The sequence below is a fragment of the Dasypus novemcinctus genome, chromosome 1 (genome assembly GCF_030445035.2).
Source record: "Dasypus novemcinctus isolate mDasNov1 chromosome 1, mDasNov1.1.hap2, whole genome shotgun sequence".
Taxonomy (NCBI): Eukaryota; Metazoa; Chordata; class Mammalia; order Cingulata; family Dasypodidae; genus Dasypus; species Dasypus novemcinctus.
The window spans coordinates 166,236,501-166,250,114 of NC_080673.1; the positions used below are offsets into that span (position 1 = coordinate 166,236,501).

Below are 13,614 nucleotides of genomic sequence, written 5' to 3' on the forward strand. Positions count from 1 at the left end.
TTAATTTCTTCTATCCAACTGATATGCTTTTCTTTTTTTTACTTTATCTCATCAGTTATGACCTCCAGAACAATGAATAGAAATGGTGTTGGAAGGCAATCTCAGGAAGAATTCAATATTCACCTTAAAGTACAATTATTTGTCTACAATTATTTTTTTTTTAAATACTCCTTATCAGCCTAAAGGAATTTGTTTCTATTCTTAGTTAGCTGAGATCTTTTATCATGATGGGTGGTAGATTTTATTAAATGCTGTATCTACCTACATCTATGAAATTTTTCCTACAATTTTTTTTCCCTGTTCATGTAGTAAATTGTATCCTTGCATTCCTGGAACAAACCCACTTGGTTGTGATATACTGTCCTTTTAAATTATGAATAGATTTGTTTTACTAACATTTTGTTAGGATTTTTGCATCTATGGGCTCTAAAAAGATAGATATATCTTTATATGATATAATGTTTGAAACTCTAATATATATATATATATAGTTTTTTGCAGGTTTATTTCTGTTTTTTTTGTCTCTGCTATTCATTCTTGGTGAATTAGTTCCTTATATGCTCGGTTATTTTTAACTGTTAAGCTGCCTGTTTTACTTGGATTTTTTTTCTTAATCCTCCAAGATAAACGGCATTCTCCCTGAGACATGCCCTTGGCTCCATGCAGCTACTGGTGACATTATATATAGTCAGGGGGCTCTTTAAACTCAATTCACAGCTTGAGGTTTTTGGACTACCTGATCCCTGAGGGGCAGTAGTAATTATAACTTCTTGGGATTTGGGGTTTTTTTTCTTTTTGGTGTCTTGTTCTCCTCAGTGCCAAAACAACATAACTTGCAGTACTATTGGGGTAGAAACAGGGAAAAATTACTTCTGATTCATCCTTCCTCCACCCTAAGGGTGAAACCCTTTTGAATCCCAGCTTTGGGAGGTGGTTCCTACTAGTCTCCTAATGTGCTGGCCTTTGTCTTCTGTCTACACAGCCACAAGACGTTTAAAACAAACTTAAGTTGAATAAAGATCAAAAAAGGCCCTCAAGGCAACAGTATCTTTATGTACCCTCTCTTTCCTAAAACCCTACTATGTTATAAGCTATGCCGTGCTTTTAGGGTGTTTTAAATATTTTCATCCAGAAATTTCAGCATTCCTTCTCTGTCCTGGTGGGAGGATATATATGACTATCTAACTCAAAAACATGTACACACATATAAAATACATATACCCTATGTTATATAGGGGAGGCTGATGTAGCAGTGCCAGAAGCACATTTTGATTTCTAATGTACTTCCTTCCATGAATAGATTGAGCTAGTCTGTCACTTAGTTTCTTTCCTAAATAAGACTAGGACAGTACAGAGCTATCTTTCCTGAATAAATTTCCAACCTATGTTCCTCTCCTATCCAGTTTACTGTAGGCAAGACTTATCCCAAATCCAATTGTTATATAGATGCTATTAATTTTCCCTTAGAGGAGACCCCAGATTTCTAAAAATTTCACAAGTCAGGACAACAATCTGGAATCTCATTATTAACAGATGCCAGTCACTGGTAAAACAAAATACAAGCTACATATTGAAAAACAATATTGAAATCAAACAAAGGTTTAAATATATATATGTTTTCATGGCTTCCTGTTTAAAGGAGTCATATTTTGATCTGATGCCTTTAAATCCATGCAAAATTCACTCCCTCTGAATATGGGCCAGTCTGTTTCAGTTCTACCACAGAGATAATGCCTGGAGAGAGGAAGGAAAGCATATTCAGTATTTACTATGTTGTGCTATCTTGTAAGTAAGTGGTAACTCCAACACCCATTTCTTCACCTATCTCCTATCTGACCAGAGATAGACCTGAATATGTTTATATTTTGAAATTTCATTAATACTAAAATGCTAATATTTTATTAGCTATCAAAATTAAGTAAACTTCTAACAAATTTAAGTCAAGATTACAGTGAGGAGTACTCCATAACCTATGAAAGGTACGAAGAATGCATAGTTATTTATGTGCAAAAGCCATTAATTTGAAGCATTCAGTTTTTTCTTACAGTCATTAAAGGATTTCAAGCAGGTGAGCAAAGTTCAAATTCACCACCTCCAAAGAGAGTCCTTATTTCCCCCTCCCCGACTGCTTCCACAGTTCTTTCTTTACATGCAGTTTCTAATACTTAAACCATATACATAATTACATCTTCCTACTATGGTTTACTTAGCTTTAAATTGCTACACCAAGTAAGAACCTTTAGACATAGACATGCTTATTAAAAATGTTTAATACTTCAGAACACAAAAGACAATGTGCAAATATATTAACTAAGCAGTATCACAAGAAATAATTTGCATACCTAATTTAGTTGTGACAACTAAATTGTCAAATTAAAAGTGGTCCTATTAGCAATTATCAACTGAGTCAATTTCATCAGCCATGTTAGTTGCTACTACCATTTCAATATTTAATTAAAAACACATAGATACTATGGTTTCCTTTTTATTAATATTATTCTTAGTACAAAGATCTGCTGAAAGAATGTATCAAGAACTAATTTTCACATTATTTGCATACAGTGATCAAAGGTGATGTGCCAGAGACTGCTGTTCATTTCTCTAATAACCATTCTCTTTCCAGCCAACATTTTAGCTGAACATACGGCTGTCCAAAATAAAGACAAAACTTCCCAGCCTCCCTTGAAACTAGATGTGACCACATAACTAAATTCTGGGCAATAGGATGCAAGTAGAAGTGTCCTATAGCAGCTCTCAGGAATCTTCTTTTAAAAGACCACTGACGCCTGCCCTTTGGTCCTTCTTCCCTGTCCTTCCTCCAATAGAATGTAGATGTGATGGCTAGAGCTCTAGCCACCCATCCTGGTCCAGGAAAATGAGGGCTATTCCCTGTGTACAGAAGAGTGGTTAGCTGAAAGGACTCTAGATCCCCAAAAACTTCATGGCAAACAACAATCACATCAGTCCTAAAGTCTTCTCTCTCAATTTTTATATTAAGAGAGAAATAAACTATTATCTTTTTCTTGGCGGCGGGGGGAGGGGAGTCTTTCCAAGGCATCTAAAAACGGCAGATTTTCAGAGATCTATATCGTTTTGGAGCTATAGCTCTCTCTCAGGAAGGGATAATAAGATATAAATAATCATTCTTATTTTTATGACAGATGCAGTTGCTCTATACAAGGATTCCAGGAAACGAGAGTTGAGCCTTATCATTCATTAAATTGGGATAGCATTGTCTATATAATGAGATAGTCATGAGAATTAAAATATAACATATATGAAAGTGTTCTATAAGCTTTAAGCTACTATTCAAGTAATAGTTTACAAGAATAATTCTAGGATACCTGTGGAGAGAAGCCATGACTGTCTCACTCATGTTGTATCCCCAGTAACAAGTTCTCAATAAATATTTGTTGAATAATTATTTTTAAGGCCTTGCTAGTGGTCATCAGAGGCTCTGAGGGGAGGGAAAGCAAAAAATATGTATAATATGGGGTTATTTTCAGGACATTGGAATTGTCCTGCATGACACTGCAATGACGGATACTGGCTACTATATATTTTGTCATAACATACAAAATTGTGCAGGACAGAGTATAAACTATAATGTAAAGTATAATCCACTGTTAGTGGCAATGCTTCAGTATGTGTTCATCAATTGTTACAAATGTACACTAATGAAGGATGTTGTTAATGTGAGAAGTGTGGGAGGGAGGTGGGTGGGGAATATGGGAATCCCCTTTATTTTTTATATAACATTAATGTAATCTAAAGTTTTTTTTTAAAAAAAAAAAAAAGAAAATTGGGGGTAAATTCTAAAAAAAAAAACACAAAAAAAGGAATAGGGCACAAAGGCCCTTAATGTTAATTCAAGTACTACTTGAGCCCCAAAGAGATATAATTCTTAATTTCTGATGTCAGTCAAAAGATACAAGAGTGTGAAAAAGAAACCATGCTAATCCATTTATCTGGTTCAAAAGTAGACCCTTATTTGCTACAGTATAACAATTTAAACTAGAAGAAAAATTGTGGTACAGAAATGAAATTTTTATGACTCTTTACCCTTAACTTATATAAAGTTACATATAAAATATTTTGAAAATTTAAACCACTAACCTTACCATATCAAATGAAGGATTTCCTCACACAGGATTGTGGCTAAAGTGTTTTATTAAACTATGCATATGATCTGCAAAATCCTTTTATAAGAAATTTTAAAAGCAAAGTTATAAAAAATTTTCAATAAAAAAGTACAATTAACAGCAAAATTACATTTTCTTTATAGAGTACAAATGAAACATTTTGTTTTCGATATACTGACTGAAAATGTTATATTCTCCAACAGATAGCTGCAATATTGTACTTTAACAAGTCTCATGGTTAATTAAATTATTTATTAATAATAGGTTCATCATGTGGACCATAAGAACAGATTGCTCAATTTTATGGAGAATAATAATAAAATCTGTCATCATATAACATGAAGTCATAAAAAGCTCTTCAAAATGCAGATATTTTCTAGCCTTGTTTCCCTATTAAATTCTGTAAAGAGGCATTAATTAATACTGTAAACTTGAATTACATTTAAAAAATAAGCACCATTAACATACATTCTACATAAACTTAATCTTTAAATGACACCTTTTTGCCACACAAACATTTAAATCTGTTTTCTCTACCACGTAAATAAAAATAGACAATATTTACTACACTAAAAAATTATCAAACCTCACCTCATTGCACAATGGAAAAGCACATAGAAAAAGCACTTGGAAGAAAGAGCACACATTATCTTTGTGTCTTTTTAATACATTTTTCTCATTTTCTTAAATCTAGAGCAATTAAACATTGTCAGAGCAATTTCCTGAGTTTCAAAAGTTTCCAGTTTCCAGCTCAGAGATAACCAATCTTGTATTCTTTTTTCTAAGCATACAAGACGCATGAATTCAAAAGGAAAAAGACCAAAATAGAGGAGTAGAAACTATCCAAAAGAAGTGTTTAGCTTTTTTTCTCAGCATGTGTTATAATACACAAAATTCTTTAAGGTGAGTCAGGTCTCTACTCTATAACATTTCCTATATTAAAGGCCATAGAATTGCAAATAGTATAGAAATACTAATAAATTAAAGAAATTTCAATTTGAAAAATAATGTAAAGGTTGTAAGAACTGCCAATAAATTTAAGAAAACATGCTTCTATTTTTCACGTTGGAGTAAGGTAATGGATGGATTGAAAATACTGTCCGACCCAGCTCCAAACCCTGTGGTTTTTATATTAGTCCTTTTACTTCCTGGTAGATATTGGTAAGAGACTATGGAAAGAATATAATTATTACCAAACCATCCAAAGTAGAAAAGTGCTGTACTTATGAAATATTTTTAAACATTATTTAAATTTATAAAAAGAGAGTCATTCTAATGAGGCAAATGTTGGCATAAATATAACAATGCATGAGAACTTTGATTATCCCCAAACTATCTTTACCTTTGGCATATGGGATTTAGAAATGGACAAAGGAAGAAAGGAGGCTTGCTTAAACTATGCTAGGTAGTGGGGATAGGAGGCAGTTTAAGATTAAATACTTTCATAAAAACATATATGATATTCAAAATTTACCTACATATTTACGAATAATGATTAAGAAGAAATACCCCTATATATACCAAAAAAAGGCATAAAATTAAAGTTGATACAGTATAAAACATGGCTTCTTTCACTGATTCTCTTCCCACAGGTACCTCACCTCTGGTTCTTTTTGACTGCTCCCTCATTATCATAATACTACTACTATTGAAATAAGTCTAGCTGAAGTACTCAAAAAGTAAGTTTTTTAAAAATCTGGGTGAGGAAATATAAAAACACAGAAAATGAGTATGCAGCTGTATACACTCCAATAATCAGTTTTCAGTACCATCATTCACACTTCTTAAATCATATTAATTTATACAGAGGAAACTTTGTTTTAATTAACTAACAATTATTGTTTTATAATAAGCTATTGAAAGGAATTGCTTTATTTTTAATGTATACAACTTTTTAGGCATTACAAAAAAGCTATGCTCAACTGTTTCATTTTGTCAGCTTTTTTTAAACAAATTATTACAAATATAAAAATGTGAATAATAATTTGATACCACTCACTTAACCATTTCTAAATAATAAGCATATATTCTAATTTTTGTGGAAATAAAATTCACCAATAAGACTCTTCTTTTAAAAGCATGCATTCATGATATATAAAAACACATGATTTTTGGTTTTATTTTCATTAAAATGCTTGCTCTTCTGGGAAACCATTATGTATTTAAGGATTCTTTCATCAACAGCTTAATCATAAAATTCCTAACCCAAATTTTTTAAACTTAAAAAAGGCAACACAATTGTTTGCTAAAATTACATATGTTGCAAATATTCTCCCATCTTTGAAGTCCAATATATTTAAGCCATTCTTTCATACTGGAAAATTATTTCTTAATACATTAAACCTGTATAAAGGGAATTATAATTTACATACTAATAGGATTTACTATTATTATCTACAGAAGTCAATGAAAGTTTCCTTTCAGGAAGTTGGCTTTTTAAAAAAATAAAAAGGTAAAAAAACTTTTAAATTGCAAGGATTCCTTTTATGATTATATCAAGTATTTCCCGCATTTGTTTCAATAGGATTTTGACCAAATGAAGTTTAGAAATTATGTGCCTCAAATATGAAATAAAGTTATTTAGTACTGTCTTAAATATCACTTATACAGACAGTTCTAGAAGCAGTTCTCAAAAGCAACAACACTTGGCAGATATCTAACCATTTCTCCTTTTCTGAAAACTTTTGTGCCTATGGACGGTTTAGCATTTTGATATTATTGATGAATTCCAAAAAGAAATATTGAATTATGTTTGTAAACTGGTCTTTTCCTGGGGTGAATAAATTATGATTAGGGCTTTGATTGGGCCACAACAGTGAGGGCAGGGACTCACAGAGAAAATAACATGGCAGAAGAGTCAGTTGGAGTTTTGAGCTGGAGCCCAGAAAGTAAGCATACAGAGGAACAGAGTGGCTGAGCCTGGAGAGAAATAAGTCCCGGGAAGAGAGGAACCCAGGAAGCCTGAACTCTTGGCAGATGTTGGCAGTCACCTTGCTCTAACACATGGCAACAGACTTTGGTGAGGGAGGTAACTCATGCTTTATGGCCTAGTAACTGTAAGCTTCCACTCAGATAAATACTCTTTTTATAAAAACCAATCGGTTTCTGATATTTTGCATTAGCACCCCTTTGCTGACTAATACAGAAGGTTTAAAGCTCCATCATAATATCAGAACCAACGTTCTTCCCAGAAAAAGCACACACAAAGGAAAAAACATAAAAAATCAAGATCGTATACAAAGCAGAAGAAAGTATAACAGGATATGTTCCTTCCTGAAGGATATGGCAAAATGAAGTAATTTAATGTGTTTTGTTTTAACATAAAAAGTATTCAAGTATTTTTGTTCCATTTCCTTTCTTTCTTTACTACAACCACTAATTCTTTTCTTTTTTTAAATACAAGCCTTTGAAGGTCACAAACAATGTCTCAAAGCACTTTTAAATATCTCTCATAGAATCCTTGAGGACTTTTTACTAAATGTCAAATAACAATTAATACAAAGATAACATATTCTCACTGAGAAAGAATCAGCACTTTAAAATTAGCTGATAATTTTCTGAGACATTTTGTAGTCAATAAAAATTCTCTAACATTTTTAACAGACAACATATTTGGCATTTGATTCAGTAAAAAATTAAACTTCTCTTGAATTCTGAAAATTAATTTTTTTCTGTTTTATAACTGAATATTTTTTCTAATAAAATACTTATTTACAGTAGAATAGACTGAATTACTGCAAATAAACTAATTTTAACCTACAAACCTTCACACTTCTAAGTCAAGGACGTTTTTTTACTTTAACATGACTTTCAAGCACCCTGGCTTAATTTCGGAGAACCTGCAGAAATGAGAAAAAAGTTATTTTAAAGATTAAAATGTTAAACTGGCTAAGGAATATATATCAATTCCAAATGCCTATGTGCAATATAACCATTACTACCAAAGTACTCTCCTTTATTAAGTCAATATTCAGGAACAATATTTATGCTTATGTTTCTTTTACTATGTTATCAAAATAAATACAATTCCTAAGGCTACAGGTTATTCCTAACTCAGTTGTTATTACAATTTAGATTTTTCACAATCTTCCTGGCCTGAATTTGACCTTCATGAAGAAGCGCATGCTCTAGTAAGTATAAAATGATGTCACATTTCATTGTTTCTGGGCATTAAGTCAGTACGAAGAGAAAAATTTCTGATATAGCAGGTAAGTGGGGTCCACCTGCCGATACAACACATCCAACTCCCTCGGTGTGAAATTCAAAGGAACACTGGTGTCTAAAATACATCATTAATAATCTATTTTAATGTTTTGGACTAACTACTCCTTTTATAAAAATAACTCTGAAATGGCCCCCACTTTCATGCTTAGAATTAATGTTACAATTTTTCTATAAAGTAGCCAAATAAGATTTTATTACATGGCATAAACAAAACATATTACTCTAATTGAAACTGGGGAGTGGCAACATACATATGTTCAAGGATATCTATTAGCAGATCCTTATTCTTGAGCTTTTCTTATTTTCTGTTATTGAATAATGATTACTTAATGAAAAAGGAAATATGTCTGTCAGGTAAGATCACTGGTGGCATTTAACTTGAGAAGAATGTAAAAATTCAAATTAACTGAGCATTTCAAAGTAAACACACCCAAATTATAACCATATTTTAGCATAAGCCTCCCTAATTCCATATAAAATCCACAAACACATATTTTCTCTCAAAGAATTAAACAGCAAATCTTAGCAAATCTTAAACTGTTATAGGTATAACCTAGTTCTCTTTAAAAACCAGAGCTCTCAAAGGATAACACACTATCAAAGAAATGTAAATATATTTACTTCTTTTAGAATTTTAAACTTATTATTGGTATAGTATTATCAAATGATTACTTCAACAACAAACACATTTTTCTTTTATCTCTAGATTACCAGACAACACAGATCCAGCAAGGAAAGTTGTATTATAACTTAAGCATGAACTTGTAGTTGATCTCAGGCAGTTAAAATCAGTTAACTTTTTCAACAAACCATTCTGAGCAAACGAACTGTGTTTATCTAGCTATATGTGAGCAAATACCATTACTCACATATCTATACTCACCTGAAGCTATGGCTTGTGAGGTATTTAATGACAGCTGGTTTGATGCGAGCAAGGCCTCCCTGGCTGTGGTTTCCTCTCCCGGTAATCACAGAGAGATAGGGTTTACCACTGCTCTGCTTAAATTCTGTTACAATAAGAATTGTTATCATTTATCATTTATCTTATATTCTCAAAAAAAAAAAAAAAACAGGCTTAAATACTCAAACATATGTGAAATTGTTCTCATGGTTTTTTAGAGATGTATTACCTTAAAAAACCCTAAAACTGATATTTTAAAATGTAGGTTTTATTTACATTGTAAGTGTGGAAGCCTCATAGCAATCCTTTCAACTAAAGACAAGTGGGCCTTCTTCCTGTGAGGAGGCAGATTTCTGTGCACAACCAAAAGTTCCCGCTGAGATAATGATAATGACAGTAATAATATTAATGATACTTAACAATTATTGTACATACTGAGTAATGCACTGCTTTAAGTGATTTCTATTTATTAACTAAGAATCTTCACAACAACCCTATTGTGAAGCAAGTGTACATCTGAATAGCAGCTCTGCCACTAAATGACTATGACCATGGATAACTTAGCTTTTCTACATGTTTCCTCATCAGTAAACTGGGATAAAAATAGCAACTATTTTATAGAAGACTCCCTTCATGAATAGCTATCAGCAAAACCACTAATAAAAGCACTGATTACAGTCCTACTATTAAAGATTGTTATATTGCTAATGTAAGAAACTCTTCTAAGAAAGATGATTCATAAAATATCAAATAACTTGAGCTTCTTGAAGGCTGCAGTTCCTGCTTTGGGTATAGACTTGTGAAAATCGAGTATATGAATAAAGAAAGTCATTAACAACTGTAACAGAGTAACAAAAACTGTTAATAAAACAAGAGCTAAGTTAATGAATAGTCATTCCTTGTTATAAATAGCCCAAATTTGATTTTTGGCATAAAATACAGACATACAAATATTCCATATTTTGCTCATTAAGTTGCCCTAAGACTGCAGGTGAACAACAAACAGATGCTTTTTCAAGTCTCATATCTCTGAGGCAATATTTATCCTCTCATTTTAAAAGGCTAAAGTGTTTTTATATTTCTAATTCCTTATATTTAAGATCTCCATTTCTGTTCTAATCCACATCCATTACTCAACAAATATGTTGTTCAGAACTCAACTCTGCCTGTTCCCTTTGTAAAAAGTTTTTGTGCTATACATTTATAATATATGCATTGCTCTTTATTTACAAATAAAGATTTATGTTACAAATAAAAGTCGACTTTTTTAAAGAAAATTTAAATTTTCTTAACTAACCATGCTTGATTCTCATCACTCCTTCACTACTGCTCCTCTTAGCAGTTAGAGCAGTCATTCATACTACCTCACCTTTCAGTAGTCTACTTGTTCTAAAAATGTTCTCCAGTTGATTCATAAGCCTCAGATAATTAAGTGTTCAAAAAAAAATAAAAAAAGTGTTCAAAAGATGTTTTTGCATGAAATAATTTATATCTTAATTTCCAAAATTTCTAGCTGTTCTTGTTTTTTTTTTTTTTTAAAGATTTATTTATTTATTTATTTATTTATTTAATTCCCCTCCTCCCCCAGTTGTCTGTTCTCTTTGTCTATTTGCTGCGTCTTGTTTCTTTGTCCGCTTCTGTTGTTGTCAGCGGCACGGGAAGTGTGGGCGGCGCCATTCCTGGGCAGGCTGCACTTTCTTTCGCGCTGGGCGGCTCTCCTTATGGGTGCACTCCTTGCGCGTGGGGCTCCCCTACACGGGGGACACCCCTGCGTGGCGCGGCACTCCTTGCGCGCATCAGCACTGCGCATGGGCCAGCTCCACACGGGCAAGGAGGCCCGGGGTTTGAATCGCGGACCTCCCATGTGGTAGACGGATGCCCTAACCACTGGGCCAAGTCGGTTTCCCTAGCTGTTCTTGTTAATCACCTTTTTAAAAAAACCTGTTTAGCCCATTTTAAAGCACATCCCGAATTTCTTATATCATCTGTAAATATTTTAGTATGCATCTCAAAATGATAAGGACTTTAAAAAAAAAAACATAACTACAATAACATGAGCATATCTTACAGAATAAACAATAGTTCCTTAATATCTATTTCCAAAATTGGCTAAAAACAACTCTCAATTTTCTTAAAAAAAAAAGGGGGGGGGGTTTATTTGTTTGAGTAGGGATACAACTCCATTGCTTTGCATTTTGTTGATATATTTAAGTATCTTTTAATCTAAAGGTTCTTTCTCCTGTGTTTCTCTTTACAATGTGTTTGTAGAGAAAAGTGGCTCATTCGTGCTACAGTTTTTTGGTCTGGATTTTGCTGATGGTATCTCCATGGTATCATTTAATGTGTTACTCTGTCCCCTGCATAAAACATAAAATAGTAGTCAGAACTAAACATTTGATCTGTTTCTTGTTTGAGGGCAAAAATATTTCACTGGTGGTATTCTGTGGTTTTTAGTATATTCAGAATGTTGTGCATACATCACCACTATCTAATTCCAGAGAATTTCCATAGCTCCAAACAGAAACCCTGTAGCTATTAGCAGTCACTCCTCATTCTCCCACACCTCCCCTCCCCCAGCCCCTGGCTACCACTAGTACTCTCCATCTCTACAGAATTGCCTATTGTGAACACTTCACATAAAGGGAATCATACAATATGCAGTTTTATGGCTGGCTTCTTTCATTTGTAATGTTTTCAAGGTTCATCCATGTTTTAGTATGTATCAGTAGTTCATTTCTTTTTATGGCTGAATAATATTCTACTGTAGGACTATATCATGTTTTGTTTATCCATTCATAAACTGATGGACATTTGCATTGCTTCCTCTTCTTGATTATTATGAATAATGCTGCTATGAACATTCATGCCCAAGTTTTTGATTGAATGTATATTCTCAATACTTCTTGGTATATACTAGGAGTAGAACTGCTGGGTCATACGGTAACTCCAAATTTAACAGCTGGAAAACATGCTATATGGTTTTCCACAGTGGCTACACCATTTTACATTCCCATCTGTGATGTATGAGGGTTCCAATATTTCCACATGCTAGCCAGCACTTATTATTTTCCATTTTACCGAACATTTTAAATCAGTTTCCTTGTCTATAAAATGAAAGTAGTAGCTACCCTTTGGTCAGTCATTAATTCAAAAGTTTTTTTGAGTGTTGGATGAAAGACACTATATATGATGATGATTAAGATTCAGTCCCTGCCCTTCAATTCTACTCCAGAAAAGCAGACATTTAACAGTCATTTACAGGGAGTGGATATGGCTCAAGCAGTTGAGCTCCCACCTCCCACATAGGAGGTCTGGATTCAATTCCCAGTGCCTCCTGGAAAAAAAAAAAAAAAGAAGAAGCCAAACAAATGAAAAAATCAAGCCGATGTAGCTCCACAGTTGAGCACCAGCTTCCCACATGCGAGGTCCTGGGTTCAATCCCCGGTCCCCTGTACCTCAAAAAAAAAAAAAATTCAATTACACATAAGCTTTTTATAAACATTCTGATGTGTGGGTGTACAATGAGAGGATGATTATGGGGAGCCTAACTTTGTATGGGAGTCAAGAATGTCAGTGTAGCTAAAAGAACAGATGAGGAGAAGTAAAAAAAAGATGAAACTGGGGAGGGCAAGAATAGATTACGTTGGGATTTTTTAAAATTTTTTTAAAGGAAGTTTTAGTTTATATAAATGTTACCTAAAAAATATAGGATATTCCCATATGCCCCACTTCCTCCCCCTCCCACACTTCCCCACATTAAAACAGCTTTCATTACTGTGGTTCATTTGTTGCAACTGATAAACACTGTCAGCATTTTGTAATCTATCCTAAATATAACATGGCAACTTGTACTTTCTTATCACAATGTTAATTTTTGTGTAATTATTTGTTTGTTGTTATCACCTCATAGACAGCAAAGTCAAAGACAAAAATTATATGTTTTTTTCATTGCTTTATCCTTGGTGCCTAAATTATAGAAAGCAATAAAATATTTATTGAATAAAGGATTAAGTCTTCCTCTCTAGACAGTATATTTTCTTATGATACTTCCATATACCTGAAGAGCTTTTATTCTTTCCTCCAGATTAAATAATAATGCATTTAACCTGCCCTTAAAAATCTCTATTTTCTCATCTTTATCATTATTGTTTTCTAGATTTTCTCCAAAATTTCCAAAATTCCATTCAAAAAAACTGGGAGGGATGGAAATCTCAACTTTACTGAAGAATGTCAGTTAATAAATGTAGAAGGAAGACAAATTATAAAACATTATATTAGAGGGAACGAATGTGGCTCCAGCAATTGGGCACCCGCCTTCCACACGAAAGATCTAGGTTTAGTTCCTGG

At 33.0% G+C, this 13,614-nt stretch overlaps 1 protein-coding gene across 10 annotated transcripts in view; it reads right to left on the reverse strand.

Moving 5' to 3' along the window:
• Positions 1-13,614, reverse strand: part of N4BP2 (NEDD4 binding protein 2) — a 118,067-nt gene that overhangs the window by 12,256 nt on the left and 92,197 nt on the right. For 7 of the 10 annotated variants that reach the window (XR_011649442.1, XR_011649441.1, XR_009186313.2 and 4 more), the window contains 3 exons: positions 9,250-9,373; positions 3,345-7,981; positions 1,507-1,734 (listed from right to left, as the gene is read on the reverse strand). Coding sequence is in view for 1 of the 10 variants with exons in the window: in XM_071216888.1 (XP_071072989.1) it covers positions 7,936-7,981; positions 9,250-9,373 (170 nt within the window). In the remaining 9 variants the exon portion in view is untranslated. Of the gene's footprint in view, positions 1-1,506; positions 1,735-3,344; positions 7,982-9,249; positions 9,374-13,614 lie in introns of those variants that run through there. The other 3 variants (XR_011649438.1, XR_011649439.1, XM_071216888.1) reach the window with 3 other exon arrangements.